The 19,733-nt window shown below is 47.7% G+C and overlaps 1 protein-coding gene across 5 annotated transcripts in view; it reads right to left on the bottom strand.

Moving 5' to 3' along the window:
- Window positions 1-5,675: 5,675 nt before the first annotated feature.
- FAM219A (family with sequence similarity 219 member A) overlaps window positions 5,676-19,733 on the bottom strand; it is a 95,161-nt gene continuing 81,103 nt past the window's right edge. For 3 of the 5 annotated variants that reach the window (XM_074569770.1, XM_074569768.1, XM_074569766.1), the window contains 4 exons: window positions 15,775-15,877; window positions 10,735-10,815; window positions 10,320-10,374; window positions 5,676-9,120 (listed from right to left, as the gene is read on the bottom strand). In XM_074569770.1, the coding sequence (XP_074425871.1) occupies window positions 8,965-9,120; window positions 10,320-10,374; window positions 10,735-10,815; window positions 15,775-15,877 (395 nt within the window). In that variant the 3' untranslated portion in view covers window positions 5,676-8,964. Of the gene's footprint in view, window positions 9,124-10,319; window positions 10,375-10,734; window positions 10,816-15,774; window positions 15,878-19,733 lie in introns of all 5 variants that reach the window. The other 2 variants (XM_074569767.1, XM_074569769.1) reach the window with 2 other exon arrangements.

The following is a 19,733-nucleotide window of genomic DNA, read 5'->3' on the forward strand; positions in this document are numbered from 1 at the left end:
CCTGGTTCGCTCCAATGAAGAAAGGCTGGCAGGCTGTTTTTCATATGTATGCTTTTTAATATCATTAATTCTGTTACACTACACACAACCAGTAACAATGATAAATACTGCAATGGAAATGTTAAAAAAAATATTACACGTTTCATGTTTTTGAAAAAAACCCCCACATTTTAAAATAAATTAATGCATAAAACTGATGGTAGAAAAAAAGAAAACCCAAACCAAACCACAACACAACTGATCTGTTTAAGGCAATACTCTACGCAGACAGGAACAGAAGTACAACAGTGTGCTACATGTTCTGAACGGGAAAAAATGAAAGAAAAGAAAACCCATACAAGATGCAAACTGATGCTTCGGGAGTGAAAAAACTCCCAAAACCAGATAATAAAACCAATGGCCAAGTTAAGTGCAGCATTAATACACTCTGCATGTCAAATGATTAGCAGGTTCCTAACATGGACTAAGGTCAAGCTACAACAAATTTATCTTCCTAATTAAAAGGTTATTCAGGTCAAACCCTACAATTAACTCTACTTTGCATTTGGCTGCTTCAGCTATGTTTCACTATATGCAAGGACAGCTGGAAATTCATGTCCTGCTCGTGAGATTAACACAAAGGTCGGGAGGTCTGTCCTCCTGAAAGATATTTCCATTAAATACATCCAAAAAAGGATCTTGCTTTTGGTGATCCATGGAAATGCCTCCTTCCACTCTATCCCCTGGGGCACCAGGCACCGCACGAGGAAAGGAGACCTGTGAAGCATTTGCTTGGGTTGCGTTTTTTCCAAGCTGAGGGCACGAAATGGAAGTGCAGCTTTGATCTGGACTCGGAGGAGTGCTGTTTCCTTGTCTGCCAGAAATGCCTGTCTGTAGCCTGCTGAAAGCGCTTTGCCAGCATGGGAGAAACCCAGCCTGGATCCAAGCTCTGCATACAGCCACAGCGTTTGCTACTAAGGTTGGTGCGAAGCTCCATACCTGCTGCGACAGCCAGTGAACCCCAACTATTAATGCAGCCCAGAACTTGGCCACTGGAAGGTGGACAATAATCGTAATGCCAAAAAAATCCCCCTCTTGCTCAAAAAAGAAAAGAAAAGGGACAGTAGCCACTTTCTGCCAGATTCCCCCGGTAGATCCCCATCAGCTGCCACCCACGCAAGACCGTCAGTGCCAGATCTCACCAGCATTGACCCAGTACATTCCCAGTAAGGTGCATGTCTGCAAGGTGCTGCCAGGGGGCAAAGAAGGTCCTTAGAAGATGGTCAGAGCCTCCTGTGCTGCCCTGCTAGAGCGCATGTGGAGGAAGATATGGTACATGAGGAAAGAAAGCCCAAGCGAAATTACAAGACTTGTGATGGCCAACAACTGTTTGGGCTGCCTTGGGCTTGGGTGGGAGATGGGGATGCAGAACTGGGCTGAGAGTCACTTTGGTGCAACTGCCTGTGGTGCTCATCACTGGTGCGTGGGGTGGGGGGAGGAAAGATGATGGCTGCTTCAAGAAAAGAGGAGTGTAAGGAGGACGTGTGCGGTATAACAAGGCTTGCGATTCTAGGACTAACCACTGGACACGGATACTGAAGATTACCTGTGACAACTAGCTACTCTTCTACCATTGCTGCTCCTTCCCCCACTTCCTGGTCTGACTCTTCTTCCATCTGGGAAGCCGTGGCTGTTTGGCGTGATGGCCAGCACTGACTCTCCCACCCCAGACCCCACGCAGCGCGCAGGGTGACTCAGCTGCAGGATGCAGTGAGGTCTGGAAGTCGCATGGTAGGCACAGACCATCTCTGCCTGCAAGTAGCGCCTGCTTTCAGACCCTTCAGACAGCGATTTGATGCTGGCTCATTTCCTTTATTAAATTGAAGGTTCAATAACCTCTGTGGGAGGAGTGAAAATGGTTAAAAATGTGCAAAAAGGGGGGGGAACCCCCCCACAACTTTCTGAATTTTCTCCCCTGCAAAGACTTCATCCTCTGCAAGAGTCTTTTTCCCTGCAGAACTACAGCCCTACCAGCGTGCCTTACAGTGCCCAGCCCCAGCACAGCGAGAGCACAGCCAACAGGCATCCCACCCATGCCTCCGCTGCAGGTCTCCACAGCAGCTCCTCCTGCACCAGGAGGACATGGTCTGGCAGGCCCGGGACCTGGCGCTTGGGTCCCAGACCTCCCACAGCACTGACGACAGGAGGGTGTAGGCAGCCAGCTTGGCTTGCTGGATCACACCAAGGTTTTATCCTAGCCTGGTGAACCCTCAGCCCTACAGCCCTCAGGCGGGTGAAGAGAAATTCCAGCCTGCTCTCTGGATCACCCATGATCTTGGATTTCCATGATTTTTGGATCTCCCACTGGTCTGACATTTGCCTTGGGTTTGTCTCAGGACAGAGGCAGCTACAAGCTGAATACAGCTGCTACTGAAGCTTTTCCATGCAAAGAAACTGAGGAAAGAAATCTGTGAGCTGGGGATGGAGATGAAGGTGATAAAAACCAGAAGGGCTGTTATGAAGAGAGCCGGTACAAGTTTTCCAGCTGTCTCCATGCACCTGTATCACATCTCCTAACAAACTAATCTCCCAGATCATGCAGACTTGAGGAAGGTAACAAATGGAGTTGCAGCTTTTCTGGGGTGCAGAAGCAAGAAGGCAGTCTGTGTGGAGAGCAGAGCTTCCCAGGGAGCCCACCCTGGGGCAGCTGGATGAGCAACGAGGGGAGAAATGCTGCTCTGGGAGGGTAAACATCTCGGCAGGTAATGAGACTTAACTCAGCATGGCCTTTTGGTGGCCTTTTCTTTTCCCGATGCCTACTGTGATGGTTTCCAGTGACACATCTGAGACGGTCACATTTTAATAAAGGTTCTTTTGTACCTTCCGCTCCCTGATGCAATCCCACCACCTGTGTCACCATTTCCTACTACGGAAATGGCTCCACAGACCAGGCACAACCAGCAAGGTGGACTCCTTCCAGGAGCAAACCCGTCTTTTGCCGGAGCAGCTTTTTAGAGAAAGAGAAAGGCTTGGAGCCACCACCAGTAGCAAATGGGTCTGGGAAGCAATGGGAAGAGCTGCTCTCCACAGGCACCAGGGAAAGCTGCAGCCTCTCCTGCCAGTGTCCGTGCTGCTCTGCGATACAGCTTGCTGCACGGTTGCGTGGGCCACAGTGCTCTGCTCCATGTAATCTCAATTAGTCCCCAACCTTTCCCTCCCCAGCAAGCTGTCCAAGCAGTGCTCAGCCAGCCAGCATTTAGCTGCTGTGATCCTGGGATTGCCACCAATGCCAAGGGGGACAAAGGAGGGGGTGTAGCTGTAATTTTCTGGAAGCAATGCAGCAGCTCAGCTGCCAAATACAGGGAGTTAAAATATGGATGCCAGCCCCTGTGAGAAACCCACATTAATCTTCTGCAGGTAATGCCAGGTCACAACCTCTCCCCTCTATGCTAAACTGCTGGCCCTTCTGCTTCGTGGCTTGTGTGGTTCTGTAATAGAGGTGGGTTTGTCTGATGAGATGCAGTTCAAGGTTTGTGGCAATCCCTCTCACAGGAAAGCCTTGAAAGGAAGTGAGAGGGATGCAATGTTCTCCTATGTGTGAAAAAGCACCTTAAAATGAAGACCTTCCCATGCCTTCCCCTTAGGCTCAACCTCTCCCAGCCCGCCCTGTGGCACAGCCCATCGATGCAGATGTTTCTTGTGAACACACAGCCTGTGCTTGCTGAGCCAGGCAGCAGCCAGTGACAAAGCCTACTTCATTCTAGGTAAGAGTGGCCATACCCCATGGGAGCTTGAAGGGAGAATGGCAAAGCAAAGGAAAATCCCAGGTGAAATTACTAGTTTATACCCTCAGATGATTACACGGATGCTAAAAGCGAGAGCATGAAACTGCTGTGGGAATATCCCAAAAGAGCCCTTCCATGCTCTCCTCCATCAGCACTCGCTATCCCAGTTGCACTTCTAAGTTCCTTAACTCTACTCGCAGGGGATGGTGCTGTTGGGCCACCAAATCTTCTTACATGTTCCCTGTAGCAGCACGCAGATTGAGAAGTCAGTTGTGCGAGAGCCAGCTGCCAAATAACTGGGAAACACATCCTTGCCAAACATCTTCCCCCAAAGCTGTTTAATCTCTCTCTAACCTCCACCCCGCAGCCTTCTGGCACATGCAGGCAACATCAGAAGCTGGTAAACAGAGGGAAAGCAGAGCGGTGCTTTGAAAATATGCATAAAATTTCTACAGCATGCTTTTTGCATCTTGCTTGCAGAACCTATCAATGGTGCCCATCACACACTTGGCAACATCCAGGCAGGGTGGTGGCAGCATCTCGGGAAGGCAGGTTTCTCCCCTGTGCTGCAGGAGGGAATGGACATCAAGAGGGGATGCGACCTGCCTGAGGCTAGAGCAAATGCGTACCACGTGCCACAGCAGCAAGGGACGCTAGATCTCATTTCTGTGCTCCAACACTCCAGCAGACTCTCTGCAGTAGTATTTGGCTGAGGTGCCAGCTCGGGGACACGGTGTTTCTGGTGTGTGCATCTGGAAGCGATCTTTGCTCCCTGCTGGTATCGGCACTGCACTGAGATGGATTAACTCGGACAACGGGGATCTGCCCTAGGCCAAGACAGCACTTGGCAACCTTTCTAGTTACTGCTTGTTTTCTTTTTCCTGTTGTTCCATCTGGTGCCCAGCTGGATCCTCCCTTTCTTCAAAAGCATCTTCATGTTTCGGTTGAGTCACACACAGAGCGCTGTACTTTTCAAGCCTCCTGCATGCTGTTGTACAGCTCGCAGGCCAGCCCGAGGACAGGCTCTGCGTGGAGAGGAAAGGATTCTGCTCAGGATCGCAGAGAGACCAATGTGTCAGCCAGCAGACAGCTGAGCAGAGCAGGTGCCTCCTTTTGGCAAAGGAGCTGAAGAGGCAAACCACAAGCAGCTGAGTCCATCTTGTCCGTGGGGGAGCGTCCTGATGTCCCTTTCAAAGTCCATGCAGCAGGCTTGGTTGCCTGCTTTTGCAGCTGCAAGGCATCTGCAGTCAAGACAGCCAGAACAGCATAGCAGACCCAATGGCCGAGCATACACATTGGGCGGTGGACATGCAGCAACATCAGATATGACCCAGTGGCTCTTCCAAGGGTTGGCTTCAACATTTGTCTGTTAAGACATCAAATGAGCCTTTGGGATGGTCGCCTGGACATCAGCCTCCTTTCAGCTGGTTTATTTACAACCACCAGAAAAGCAGACTAGACCACGCTATCTAACAACCTTCCTCAACACTAGGAGGATGCTCCTCCTCACAGAGACATCCGAAAATGGGGAGTTTGCAGACTGGAGAGACAGAGCTGAGTGCTGAGATCCTGGACTTCAAAGCCAGCTCACGTTAAAGGGCAAAATTAACATCTGATAAAAGGAAAGGACTTCTTAAACTCAGGTGATTTGGTGACTGAAATTACATAAAATCCTAACAAAAAGCCGATCTGTCTTTAGGAGGCGTCAAATGCAGATTCCCTTGTGGAGGCACCAGCATCAATATCCTTAAATCGTATTTGCGTGGTAATTTAGGTGGACAGCAATGCAGCCTTTCACACTCCATCGTGCTTCTCCCCTTGGTATTCTGTACAACTTTGGACTGAAAATGGGGCCTGAAAAGACCATCTGGTTTGGTGCAAAGGCTGGAACAAGGAACAATTTTCTTTCTTGCATGCAATCTGCATTTAGGAGAGTGCCCAGCAGCTCTGCAGATTTTAGGGCTTTGTAATGTTGCAACAGAAAGTCAGGGTCTGTGCTTTTTGCTTTTGCCTTCTCCAGGCCATGGTGAAGGAGAGCAGTGCCAGGATGGCCATGTATCTATACACCTTCCCGGGAAGTCACCACAGCATAACCTCCAACAATAAAACCTTCTGGCAGAAGCAAAGTCTGAACATGAGACCAGAGAGGGAGAGCCAGCCCAATCTGCAGTTAATGCATACTGACAGGCTGTCCACCATACTCCGTAACGAGCCAACAAACACGCCACATGGTCATAACCTGCTTAAGGGGGCTGCGGTTCAGAAGGGTTAGCGTTCAATTTCCTGTGATAGCCACATGTGCATTGCCTTAATCCATTCAGCCTTCCTGATAATGACCCTACACAGGTAACTACTTTCCCCCACCCTTTCTACTTTATTCCCCTAATAAAATATATGAACACAAAGCATAGAGAGGAGAAGCCAAAAAATTGCCATTTTATGGTCCTGTACTGTCATGCCAAACCAGCTGTTTGGGCAGACAGCTCTTTCTGTGTGCAGGGAAAAACACTTGGCTTGTGCTTCGGTCTGTGTTTGGAGGAAGCACTGTGTGTAACATTTAAACTCACCTCCCTCCCCCCCTAAAGGCCTGTGCTAGAAGCAGACGCACATCACACAATGCAAAGGGCGGAGGGCAGTTGCAGGGCTGTGGAATACCATAGGGCACATGACAGGCAAAAAACAGCAAAATGGGCAATAAAAAAGCTTGGTTGTAGTGCCATGGTGCAGCAGTTACCAGGGAAGGTCTGTCCTTCAGAGGGGAGGTGTTAACCCTGGGAGATACAGTGTCAGCAAGCCTCAGTCTGTCTTGGACCAAACGTGATGGCAGCACGAAGGACACCTGTGCCACCCGCAGTCTGGCTGACCCAGGTAAAGACATGGCTTGTTGCCCTAACAGGCACACCGATACGCTCCGAGCTCCTAAGCAAGGGCTGTGGGAAAGGCTGAGCGTGTGCAGCCCGGCTGGAAGGCACAGAGGCTAACCCAGGTGGATAAACGTGATGAAGACATTGCACAGTACCAATGTTGAACTGCAAAGTCCCTCCTTAGGAAAGTGAAGATTTAAAGGGATGTCCTATAGGATTTGGTTTGACCATGGCGTTTCTCATAGGTTTTGACTACATTCCCCATTAAAAAAAAAGACTTCTTAAGGAATATTTTTCCCTTTCATCTTTTTTCTCTACACAGTGTTGTCAGAGCTCTCCCCCCACCTCCAGACAACTTGCTAACCTCAACCTGAGCTAGCACTGGGGAGGAAAGCAAGCACACGAAAGAAGAAGGGAAGAATTGGAGACCTGCTTCTTTAGAAACGTTTTGGAACTATTCCCCCTCAGCATTACGAGGTGGTGAGAAAGGGAGAGGAATTCATTTGAGAAACACTGTTCCTGGAGGAGCTGGCAATTTAACCAGTACTTCTGCACAAGGAGGCAGGGATGCTCTTTCTGTGGGCTGGAGCCAGCGTGACAGCATCCTGTCTTAGGGAGGGGAGGCAAACAGTTGCCCACACCAGCTAGTGAATAATAAAGCTGAGGAATCTTGTGTGCCTGGTCTTCTGCTCACACTGTGGATGGTATCATGCTTGGCAGTGCAGAGTGAAACCCCAGGGTATTAAATAATTCTCCTCCTAATCATGAAAAGGACTTCTTAGAGACTCAGCTCACTCCATGCAGATTTCAGATGGGGGATCTATCTGTCGGGGTGGAGCTCAGGCTCTGCCTTGTGACTCAGGAGTTCTGATGGGAAGCTCAGAATTGCCCTCGCTTTTTCCCTTCCCCAGGCTATAAAGCAAGTGATGACCCAAGGCAGGCGGCCCTTCCTCCTGGCAGGGCAGGAAAACACACAGTCGTGCCTGTGGCAAAAGATTTCAACACTGAGAAAAATGCCAGCCCATCCCTCGCCTGAGCCCCACATATGCTGAAACCAGCAATGGAAGACCGGCTAGGGAGAGGACACGCTTCCTAATTCCAGAAATGATTTTGCATTAAAAACAACCCGCTGGTCAACTGGCAATTCGGTCCAGCTACCTAATGTAACGCCACATTTCCTGACTACTCCAGCACCGAATAAACACAATTGCTCCCGACATGGGACAGCTTTAACACAGACCAAGCCTAGTGCACAAGTGGGCAGAGCTGAGATAAACAGTAGTTTCCTCTCATGGGTTTTTTTCAGCTGAAGCTGTTCATAATTCTGCTGTTGCTGAAAACTCCCCTGAAGCCTGCCACCACCACAAATCTCTCCCACAGGCACCAGGAGACACAGTGTCAAGAGAATATCAAAAGTTGAGCACTGTAAAAATGTGCTTTCCTCAACTAGCTTATCTGGCACTGACCTTCAGACTGCGCTGCTCTAGTCCTGTCTTGCGCAGGACTCATTTTTTCTTAGTTGAACAAAGTTTAAGATTTTTGGAGGCAGATGGGTCTCACAGGAATTAAGTATAGGCTGAAGTTAGTATACGTGACTGGACTGAACTCAGGAGCATAGTATTCTTGGGCAAGGACTGAATCCCCAAAGAGCATGGATGGATTACAGATCGAGTCTGATGTGTTCAGTGATAATTTAATGTGGAGCTAAGGGTAGATTGCATTGGATATGTGACACAACAGCTCTAGCTAGTACTGACTCACAGTGAAATGTCACCTTCACAAGCGAATGAATGGTGTCATGCTAGTCCTGGCTATCCTTGCCATAAGAAAGGATCCCCTGGTCCGTTCCCATTCCTGTGCCCCACTTACAGTATCATTTTGGTTATGCAAATGAAACAGGTTTAGTGAATGAATTAAGAACTGACCTCCTCTCACTGGTAAAACCCCCTGATACCTCAGACTCACCCCTGGTTTCACAGATGGATTGGTTTCAGTGGGTAGGATCACCTGCAGCCCCATCTGACCTTTCCCATTCTGGAACAGACACCTTACAAAATATCCCCAGTGCCTGCACAAACCAAGGAGGTATCTCTGGACCGCTCTGTATTCGCTCTCCAGACCAGTCAGTTCTGCCAGGCACTGCCTGGCACTTTGAGCAATTTTTCTTTTGTTTAACCATAGTTTAAAATAACTTATCAACCAATCATAAAATGAATTTTTTGGTTTCTCCTGGCTCCATGAACACAAAGAGGTGCACGTCCTACCATAGGAGGAAGCAATGGCTGTTAAGTTTTACAGTTATAGTGGAAAGCACTGATCACAGCCTGCCGGCCTCACTACTGGATGTGACAGGCGGTGGAGGAGGTGGCTTGGCAACACATGCAGGTAGGGTTGACCGATTTAGGGGGGATTAGGTCGAGGTCCTCGTCATCTGGGATCTCATCTAACCGGTACCCATCCTTTAGCAGCTGGATGTTCAAGTCTTGGTTGATCTGCTACAGACAAAGAGACAAACAGTCAAACACTTCTTCCTTCTGGTGGTGAGAAGATGAAGGAGCACCCTTATTCTGGTATATATTTCCCCATCATTAGCAGCTGCCCCACCAATGAAAGAGTTCTTGACCTCAGGCGAGGGCTACCTTCTGTTGTTCTAGTTTCTTCCAGAATAGGAGTACTAGAGTGAGATATTCCAGAGTAGCAAGTTGATGCACTATTTTATTCTGGAATAATCCTTCCATGAAGACAAGCCCTCATTTAAAGTAATGTAATAATAATGATAATAAACCATTGTCAGCTGGGCAGTCCCTCCTCTCAGTCTAGGGCACACTATAGCAGTTGAACAGTGGTAAAGCCTCTCGCCTCTTTGTAATCTCAGATTCAAGTGCTGTCTAACTAGATCCGGGTGAACAACACTTCATGAGGGCCCAGACACAATGCAGATCATTTAATCTGGCCCTTGTTCTTGTACGTTTCTGTGTTTCAGAGGTATTTTTCCCAAGGAAGGAATACAAGGGTAAAGAGTTCCCCACAGCTTGAGTGCAGAACGGCCACTCAGCACCCTGGATGTAAAATCAGATCCCGCAGAAGCAGTTGCCAGAGGCCAGGCAACTAATTCAGGAGAGGGCTTGGGAATATATTCAGAAACAATGCAGCGGGATTAACAAGTCTGAGCTTCCTGCCTTTTCTCTTTGAAAGGACAAGAGTTCATATCTGCAGGTCCTCCTGGAATTTCTGCCCGCTCCAAGTAAACACGTACTGCGTGACCCCGACCCCCCCCAAGGACTGGAAATCACAGCACGCCCTCAGATCCTTTATTCGTGTCCTTGGCAAGCATATGGTTGCTGAGCCGGCGTGACAGACAAGTTGATGCTTTTGCACCGCATGGGCCAACACTGTGGGGCTGAGCAGAACTGGGAAAAGCTTGAGTGAAGCCAAAGGTAGCTGTGAAGACAGCCGACGGGCAGATCTGTGCCTGTGCTGTGGCAGTGCGGGGACAGAGCCAATTGGATCACCAGGGAAGAAAGGAACATGACACAGTTTCTGCCATGGTCCCTTCCAAACTCACAGAGTCTACAGCACTGCTAAATTCCTTGTGTAGCTGTTTTTGGCAACACAAGGCCACTCTAAGCTGTTTCTGGCTGCTCTACTATTAGCATTCATGGCAAGGATGGCAGGAAAGAGTGTAACTCACCTCAGCTGATGAGTATCCCGAGGAGGAATATCTGGACATATCAAAGTCATCATCACTGCAGGGAAGGACAAGATACAGCGAAGAAGGAAACTGTTAGAGAGACTTACTGTATTCCTGGTTAGCTCTCCCGTTCTTGTGCCATGAAGCGCAGAGGAGTTAGTTACATCACGAGAGTCTGGAGAGTAACTTTCATCTGTGACTCTCAGACCTTTTCATCAAAGCGCTCTTTACTCACGTCTTTTCCTACTTGTTTACGCACAGAGAGCAGTTACGGCATACACCGATGGGCACAGCAAGGAGGAGTGCGAGTGGCCTGCGAGAGCGAGTGGCTGCAGCAGGAGTTAGCTTCAGTGCTGCACTCTGGCACAAAAGTTCACTTGCACTGTAATGTTTATCTTATTAACACTTTGCGTACCTGTCCGTATCCAGGGCTACCAGTGGCTTTTCATCTGGACTCTGGTCTAATGACGAATAGCCCTTATTGGGAACAACGAGCCTGAAAGAGTTAAATGTTGTCAGTTAACCACACAGTAAAGCTCAGTACCACATATAATCCACGGCAAAGCTTTATGATACTTATGCTCTCCCCATTTCAACTGCTTGCCAGCTTTCCCTTATCAGTGAAGTTTAAATGGGTGCAATTCAGAGGAAGCGAGCTCTGTCTCTGGGTGGCTGAGAGCTGTTTCACAGGGGTAAACACTGGACATGCCTTGGGAACACACTCCTCCCTGGAGAGAAAAACCATGCTTCATTCTGGTGAACCTGCTTGTCATATGAATATGCTTGTCAACCTTATGAAATTCAATAAGGACAAGCGCAGGGTGCTGCAGCTGGGGAGGAATAACCCCATGCACCAGTAGAAGTTGGGGGCTGACCTGCTGGAGAGCAGCTCTGTGGAAAGAGACCTGGGAGTCCTGGTGGACAACAGGATGGCCATGAGCCAGCAATGTGCCCTTGTGGCCAAGAAGGCCCATGGCATCCCGGGGTGCATCAAGAAGAGTGTGGCCAGCAGGTCGAGGGAGGTCATCCTCCCCCTCTCCTCTGCCCTGGTGAGGCCGCACCTGGAGTACTGTGTCCAGTTCTGGGCTCCCCGGTTCAAGAACGACAGGGAACTGCTGGAGGGGGTGCAGCAAAGGGCTACTAAGATGATTAGGGGACTGGAACACCTCTCTTATGAAGAAAGGCTGAGGGACTTGGGTCCTTTCACTCTGGAAAAAAGATGACTGAGGGGGGATCTTACCAACATTTATAAATACTTAAAGGGTGGGTGTCAGGAGGATGGGGCCAGGCTCTTTTCAGTGGTGCCCAGTGACAGGACAAGGGGTAACAGGCACAAACTTGAGCATAGGAAGTTCCACCTAAACATGAGGAGGAACTTCTTTACTCTGAGGGTGGCAGAGCCCTGGCACAGGCTGCCCAGAGAGGTGGTGGAGTCTCCATCTCCGGAGACATTCAAAACCCGCCTGGACGCGTTCCTGTGCAACCTGCTCTGGGTGACCCTGCTCTGGCAGGTGGTTGGACTAGATGATCTCCAAAGATCCCTTCCAGCCCTACCATTCTGTGATTCTATGATTCTATATCATGTCACTCATTTTTGTGTTGCTTTTTATCCCTAGCAATGAGTACATGACACTAGCAATAAGTAAATAGGAGAAGGTGGTTAGGGGAAGGCAGAGGCTCAGTGCTCCTACTATTCTACTATTAGAAATCAGGGATGTGGTCTTTCTGCCTAAGTCCCTACCCAGCCCACACCGCAACACTTCTGAGGTCTCAGTCCTAAATTTAGTAATATGAGAAATATGAGCTGGTGGGTGCAGTGTAAGAGCCCAGTCAGACCAGCACTTTTAAAATCCCATCATTTCATAATGACTTTCACTTCATCAGAAGTGTTACAAAGGCTGATGATGACTTTGCACCTTTAACTGCCTGTGAGAGTTTGTGATATGGAATACAGGCTTTAGAGCTTCTAGGATAAGTAAAATGCATTAATACAGTGGTAACTAGTTCACAACAGAGTTATTTCATCCACAAAACTCCACAAAGACTTTGGTTTGTATTTAAAATAAGATCAACCAAATCAAGTAAATGGAATTCTATGTTCAGCAGGTGGGAACCGCAACAGCGATGAAAATCTTGTTAAGTGGGTTAACTCAGATTTTCTCCCAAATGAAGAACTGGTCTTTAACAACACACAAGGATGCAAAATGACGCTTCACTAAGATTTTGGGAAATATAAATCTAAAGATGATAATCCATCTCAGACATGCTCCAACTGCTGTCTAACTACCTGAAATGTTTTTCCTTCTGCTCATAAAATTTCAGGAAGCCATTACAATTTTAAAAATACAAAGGCCTGCCAGGTGCTGAAGATGGGCAGGCTCAGGGAGAGTAAAATATATCAAATGATACCACAAAGCAGACATGTAGATTCACGATTAGAGGTATTTTCTTACAGTGTTCATTGAAATGCAAGATTAAAGAAATTAATTTTAAAACTGATGCAGATTTTCCAACCTGCTGCACCAGGGGACTGGAGAAAATGGGATGCACTTGCAAAATTCAGTATCCCTTCTCATAGCACTGGGGCTGTCCTTCTGCTCCTGAAGCACGTAGGAAGGAAGTCAAGAAACAAAGATGTCTGTAACCGAAGCTGTGATCTGGCAGCAGCAGCTTGCCCATACAGATAACAGTACTGACTTCCATTCTCGCTCTCCAGTTTTCAATTCACTGCTCCATACATACTCGCTGACGGTTGTTACCATATAATGAGTGAACAAAGCACTATCAGGGGGCCTGGGAAAAGAACCCTTTGTGGTGCAATTTACTTGATTGGAAAAAAAAAATCACTACATCTTTTTCTTGAGAAATGTCTTCTTTCTTTATAACACAGAACTTCAATTTTTCTGCAGCAGACAAAAACTGTGGTGATGTCTCTGCCCCTGATCTGTCCTTCCTTCACATCCTGATTGTCCTTATTTTTGCTTCCCACTGTCCTTGGAACAAAGGCGGGTTGCAGTCGTAGCTGTTTTCATCTGCAGCTGTCCCAGTATGAGCTTCTTGTCTTGGTGTTTTTGCTCACTTAACATGAAATATGTTATGACGTAAATCTGAGTTCAGGTTATTCTCAGACTGGACTGCAATATCTGGCTGTGCCCAAGTGGTGCGGGTGGTGTTATGGGCTCTGCCTGTGCTCGTAGCAAGTGTGCCAGCATCACCCCAACCTTGTTCACATTTTATTTGCTCTTAAGGACTGAAAGCGTGTTATGGATCCAGGTCCTTTCACCCCTAACGTTGGCTGTGCCCCTGCCCCAGGAGAAGACCGAATGGTGAAGGCAACCTTCAGCCTAGAGGCTGGATGTCAGAAATTCATACAGATAGTACAGAGGAACAGAAGCCTTGGGGAAGGAGGAGGAGGGAGGAGGTGGGGTATTATGAGAGGCAATGTGGTTTGCCTGAATGAAGCTAAACGTATTTGATGAGAAGACCAGAACTGTTAAAGAAGGGGAAATGGCTTTAGGTTAGTCTCCTCCTGCAGAGACCAGAGGAAGCCAACAGTTTAGACTTAAAGGCCAACCATAACCTGGACATTTTGCAGTGCATCCCACTGGAGTATCTCCCATTATACTGCAAACATTATACCGTGAAAAGAAGCTGCTTGAACAAGCTTTTGGCATTTCTGCCTTGCTGAGGTTGCCCTGTCTGCGGCAAGACAGACTGAACCATTCCGAGGTATTACCAGGGCTGTGCTCGTGGTGCAGCTGGGTTCCTAGAAAGCCAAGGGAGCTGAGGGATGAAGGGACCCTGTGCCAGATGCCTCCCAGCCCCATGGGAACAACGGAGCTTGGCTACATCTGCTACTAAAGCCATGGCTGTGAACCTCTGTTTTGAAGATCCCAAGGGATGCTTCTAAAGGGTGTGTGAAAAGTAACTAAGAAAAGCAAGTCTAATGCCAGCAGGCTTTGCCGGCTATGGAGGGGTCCGCGTACCCTCTGAACAGGGCTCAGGTGTAAATAAGCGGAATAAAACTGAGCTGGCTGTTCGAAAGCTTTTGTCAACAGGTGTCACTGCTCTGCTCTTCCCCACTCAAATCACTCTTCTTGCCATTGGCAGCTCCGAAACAACCACCTCGCCAAGCAGAAGTCACTAATTTTACAGGTAGGCTTCTGTATTTATCCCATCTTCTCTCCCTTACCATCTTCCTCTGCTAATTTCTGCATTTCTAAATCTCTCAAGCAGCAAATCTGCTACCATTCCTCACGGAAAGCAAGCATACAGCCCATTGCCAAAAGAAACCAAGTCTTTCCAGGTTGCATTTGGAAGACAAGGAGGAGCAGTGGGCATGGAAAACCCAGCTGAGAGCATTTGCAGAAATTCTTGCTGCCACGACAGGGCTGGCTCCTTTATACGGTCTCAACAACCAAACACAGAGCCGGGAGCATTGCAGCGTATCCCACCAAGACTGCAGAGGCTTACAAATAAAACTTGACAAAGTCCTGGCATGATTTATGACTACTGTTTTGGGTTTTGGGAATTAATGTGAACAAGGAACCTCATCTACCATCGGATGCGTCACATACAGAGAGGCTCTGAACTGCAACTCCTGTTCTACTTAATATATGGTAATCCATGCAACTTTCCCATTCCTTGATAAACACCCTGCATTCACGCAGATTCTTCTGTCATGTTAAGTGAGGTCCTCCAGTAAAAACTGCCACTTTTCTAGTAGCTTGCAAAGTGTGCAATTGCATGGGCTCAGGGGGGTCCTTGCCTCCTGAATGCAGGTAAGTAATACACTGGTGTCCTGAAGCTTACATGGAAAAAGCAGAAATACTCTAAAAGAAAGTATTCATCTATATTTACAGCAGTTTGTAGCACTGTCTGATACTGTCATACAGATGTGCCAAAGCAGCTCCAGCAAAGTACTACCATGCTGTCTTTGAAAAGTGCAGAGGAGGTGTATAGCAAAGCACACAGAGAAGGATTATTTACAAGCCTTCATTAAGTCAATCAGTACAGGGAAAGGGGTCGTCATCAAAAAAGAGCAAGGGAACTACTGTGATAAAAGCAGACAAGGAAGAATTAAGCTCTAAACCAATCTGTGTTCCATGAAGCAGCATCCTATATCTCCCGCTAGCAGGATTATGTGTTACAGGAGGCTACCCAGAATACGCAAGACAGCTGTATCAAACCCCTGATTTCGACCACGCTGGGCTGCCTCCTCATCCTACAGGCTGCACGGTCGCTGGTCCTGGCCTCAGCTGTCCCTGCATCTCCCCAGGGGATGGGATGCGACACAGCACAGAGCATTTGGGCCTGCCAGCTCCGGGAAGGGCCATCACCATTCTCACAGTGTGTTTGGCAGTAGGCAAATGGCAACGAACTTCGTCCTTGCCCATCCTAAGGCTGTTAGGGATTGAAGCGCAGAGCACAGCTGAGTGCTTTTCCAGTCCTTTACCTTGTTCGTGCCATCACGTTGTTCTTCTTGGGCTGCTGATTAACTGGGCTTCCCATGTTGCCATTCTTCAGGGAGCCCTTCCGAGCCAGCTCCCTCTGCTTCTCTGCATATGGGATACAAAGGGGAAAAGAAAAATTAGGGCAACAGCCTGGCTGGCCACCATACGGCTGCAGAAACTCAGATTTGATATCAAAAAGCATAGCAGAATTAATAGCAAAGGACATGAGCTCTCCATCTCCCACGGAGGGACACTGCGGAGGCCAGATGAGCTGTGTCCCATTGCCTGCAAGGTTCACCAGGGGCTAAAAGTAATGTACTTTGACTCACAGCAGCTTGTTGACAACACCACACTAAGACGGTCAGTGGATGAGACCCAACTGGGGCAGAGGAAACGCAGAGACCTTGTCTCTATCTGCACCCGGCTGCTGCATGGACCCCAAGGCTGTGCTTTGTGCGGGGCAAGGGGATTTATCCTTCTACCTTTTCTCCTCCTACAGAGGCTGCTGATGAGGGCCCCAATGGGGCTAGGAAAGTGTCTCCATCAAAGCAGCACCATCATTTGGTGTTAGTTCAAGCTAGCTTGACACCACGCCTGAGTTATTACTGTTTCCCCAGACGGCACCTCACCAGACTAACACACCCTACAGCAGAAAAGTGTTGCTGCCTTCCCTGCTTCTCCTCCTGGCAACCTGTGATGTCCCCCGTGTGTCTTTCTCTTTTATCTCACATTGATTTTGGGGAGCTTGCTTGCTTTATTTAAAAAAAAAAAGAAACATTTTGCAGCTGTATTTTTAAACAGCATATTGTTGGCTTACATTTTCAGAGCATGTTCTACTCGCTGCTGAAATGAACCTTAAAACACGGACAGTATGTCAAGCTTTCTTTATGTATTCAGTGCAAGAGGGGATTTAAATTAGCTTCTCCTTTAGGAGAGATTATTTCTCTTAATAACTTCTCACCACAGGATCACAACTAGAATTCAGGTCCAAAAGCTAAGCCTTCTGCAGGTGTCCAGTGTCCGTGCTGTATTAATACAGCCCTGCCTCCAGCAGGGATAGGTGGCTTGAGTTGGCAATTAGCCTCAAAAGTTGAGCTAACTGCCCCAATCTCATCCTGCAACACCAGACAAGGCTGGTAGGGAAAAGCTGAGCGTGGAGCCAGTAAGGCAGGAAAGGGCCATTAAAAATGTTCTCCAGAGTGTGAGAAAATGTTGGGAACTATTTCTGTGGCATGCCTGAATGATAGGGGTTTACCAGACTGCTGGCTGGGGAACCTGAATAGTGAATTCGTTTTGCTTCTTCTTCCCCTGCTGCGTGTGAAATGTGCTGATATACTTTTTCTCTTGCAGATTTTACTCCCCTTGGAGAGAAAAGCACCTTTTCCCACTTGCCATGGAAAGGCGGTGTGCCTACCGGGGTGTACAAGTGCAAGGTGGGCCAACTCTGCCCCTTCCACACAGGTAAGAGCCGGGGGAACATATGTCCAAGGCTGCCTTTTTTGAGGGACAAAGAAGCAGCAGAGATGCCTAGAGAACATGATGATGGCTGAGGAGCCTGCAGAGTAGAGCACATACTCATACAAACCATGCCCAGGCCTGCTCCTGCTGACAGCAGCGGTGAATAAATGCTCATTGAATTTGGCAGGAAAAGGATCGGATTAATAACTCTCTCTGGCATGAGCAATAAAAGAGACTGATACAGGATTGAAGTCAAAACCTTAAATCAGAGTAATTTCTCAGGACTGGAACTTGCAAATGCATTGGTTATCTCTGCCTCCAGAATAAAAGCCTGGTATTCTGCAGGCCGCGTGAACTTTGCTATTCAGACACAGGGAGATAAAGCAGGGTTTTATGGAGGCAAATGTTTACAGCCCTAAATACAAACCAACTTCCACCCATCTACACCAGAATCTCCAGTTCTGACCGCAAATACACAGCGCTGAGACAAGCTGCCAACACTTTAAGAGGCTGTATAATTCACAAAAGGCACCTGATTCAGAAACAAGGGTACAGGTTTCATTTTCTGTCCAGGCAGTTAAGGCATGCCTGAGCCTTTTAAGTGGACCAGTGCTCTTTACTTGCTATCGATTGCTCGGTACAAGCGCTAATGTTCTTCTCCAACTCAGATTACTCATACGGCTGATGAATCTGGACTTCAGCTAAGTGTCTTTTTCCTCCAGTAGGTCTCTCCACAACTATTTCTATGCTGTTACTGAATGCTACTGCAATGTGGCGTGGGTCGGAACAATATGAGATCTCCTTTTTAACCCCTTTTTTCACTTATTTGACTTGGAGCGAACCTTCCCAAAGCAATGTAAAGCACAGTAGGAACATCCATGCTTGTGTCCCCAGCCAAATTTCTTAAGCACGAATCAATAGCTCATCTCCCTCTCAGATGCTATGAACCCAAAGTCCCTGGTGGCCAAAAAGCAATGGCTAGCAGTGGGAATAGGAAATCAACCCAGTCCCAGTGTGTTAGGACAAGCTCCTGGAAGGTGACAGAGATGTGTATGAATCATGTTAAGCTTTGAGGTAAGGAAACCCGCTCTCTGAGCTTTACAAGTATGAACTGCTGCTACTTCCACCATCACCCAAGAAGCTGTTTGGGTGCCAATCTCCTGAAAAATTCTGGGCTATAAATTCCAGCTTAGCCCACCAACCATCAGGTCCATCAAAATGGGGAAAGGAGACTTTCCTTGTCCATTTTCTGCTCAGTGCTTCCTCCTGGTGTAGCAGATGGAACTTGTGAACCCCATTTCTACGTAGTGAGCTCCTTCCCAGGCTTCCAGTTCTTTTGGTTTTGTCCCTGAGAAAAGGGACAGGGCCATACACTCTAACTACCTAAGCTTCTTCTACAAATGTGACTGATTCAGGCCCTTTTGACAACGTTACTTTCAGGGTCCTACTTTTCAAAAAAACCCTGCAATTTCACAAATTAAAGTTGTTCTGACAGAAGTGGCTATTAAACACATAAACCAGCACTGTAAAGAGAAGGTGACAGAAGGACACAATCTAGCCTTGATAAGTAAATGGCATTTTTCTTTGAAGTCTGACTTGTATTGGCTGATGCTACACCCACATGAGCATGAATCCTAAGATCACAACCCTCCACTGACCCAACTGTGTTAACTTTTGTGTGAAACCTGGGAACTATGCACCTGTGCAATTCTCAGGGAATAAAAAACCAAGATACTCTTTCCTTCTGAGTCATCCCAGACTCTCCGATATGATAGTCAACTATTCCCCATTAGACTTAGACAAGATCTGTGTTCCTACATGTCTCCCCCAGCCTCAAGGCCACTGCTTAGCTTGAGACAGTGGGGGCATGGACCCACCAGAGGGGAAAGGCATAGCTTGTCCTCAGCACCTGGCAGTTTCTGGTGCTGGCTATGAAGAGCCTCTCCATGTTCAGGACTGTCTGTGCTGCCTGCAGTGTTCCAGTACCTGCAATGAACTTCAATGAAGGCAACATAGCTTGATGGAAAATTGATGCTGACCCTACCAAACTGCCGACTTCTGGGCAACTCTTGGGCACTGGAAGAATACGAAAGGGTTAACGGGTCTGCCAAACACAGAGAAAATGAGACATACAAAAACAAACGAAAAAATGGAAGACTGTGATTTCCAGCCACTGGTTATTTCGTGCCTGGTGAGTTTGCTGGTGGATGATCAATGAAAAGCCAATACAGCAGAGACACAAGGTGGAGGACAGAGACGTGGAGACAGGGAAGCCAGAATGAAACAAGGCTGCTCTACAGCTACTTCAGAGAACTCACTAACTGCTGGCAGTAAAAAATGCAGTATAATAGCAGAGCTCCAACCATGCTCTTTATATGGCATGTGCAAGTATTTTAAATAAGTTGTTTAGCTTTTACTTCATGCAGCCGTTCTAATTTTTACTGTTGTACCTAGTGAAATAGTCACACTTGCGGTTTGTCACTCCCCTTCCCATAAAGCGGTT

The sequence above is a fragment of the Larus michahellis genome, chromosome Z (assembly GCF_964199755.1).
Source record: "Larus michahellis chromosome Z, bLarMic1.1, whole genome shotgun sequence".
NCBI lineage: Eukaryota > Metazoa > Chordata > Aves > Charadriiformes > Laridae > Larus > Larus michahellis.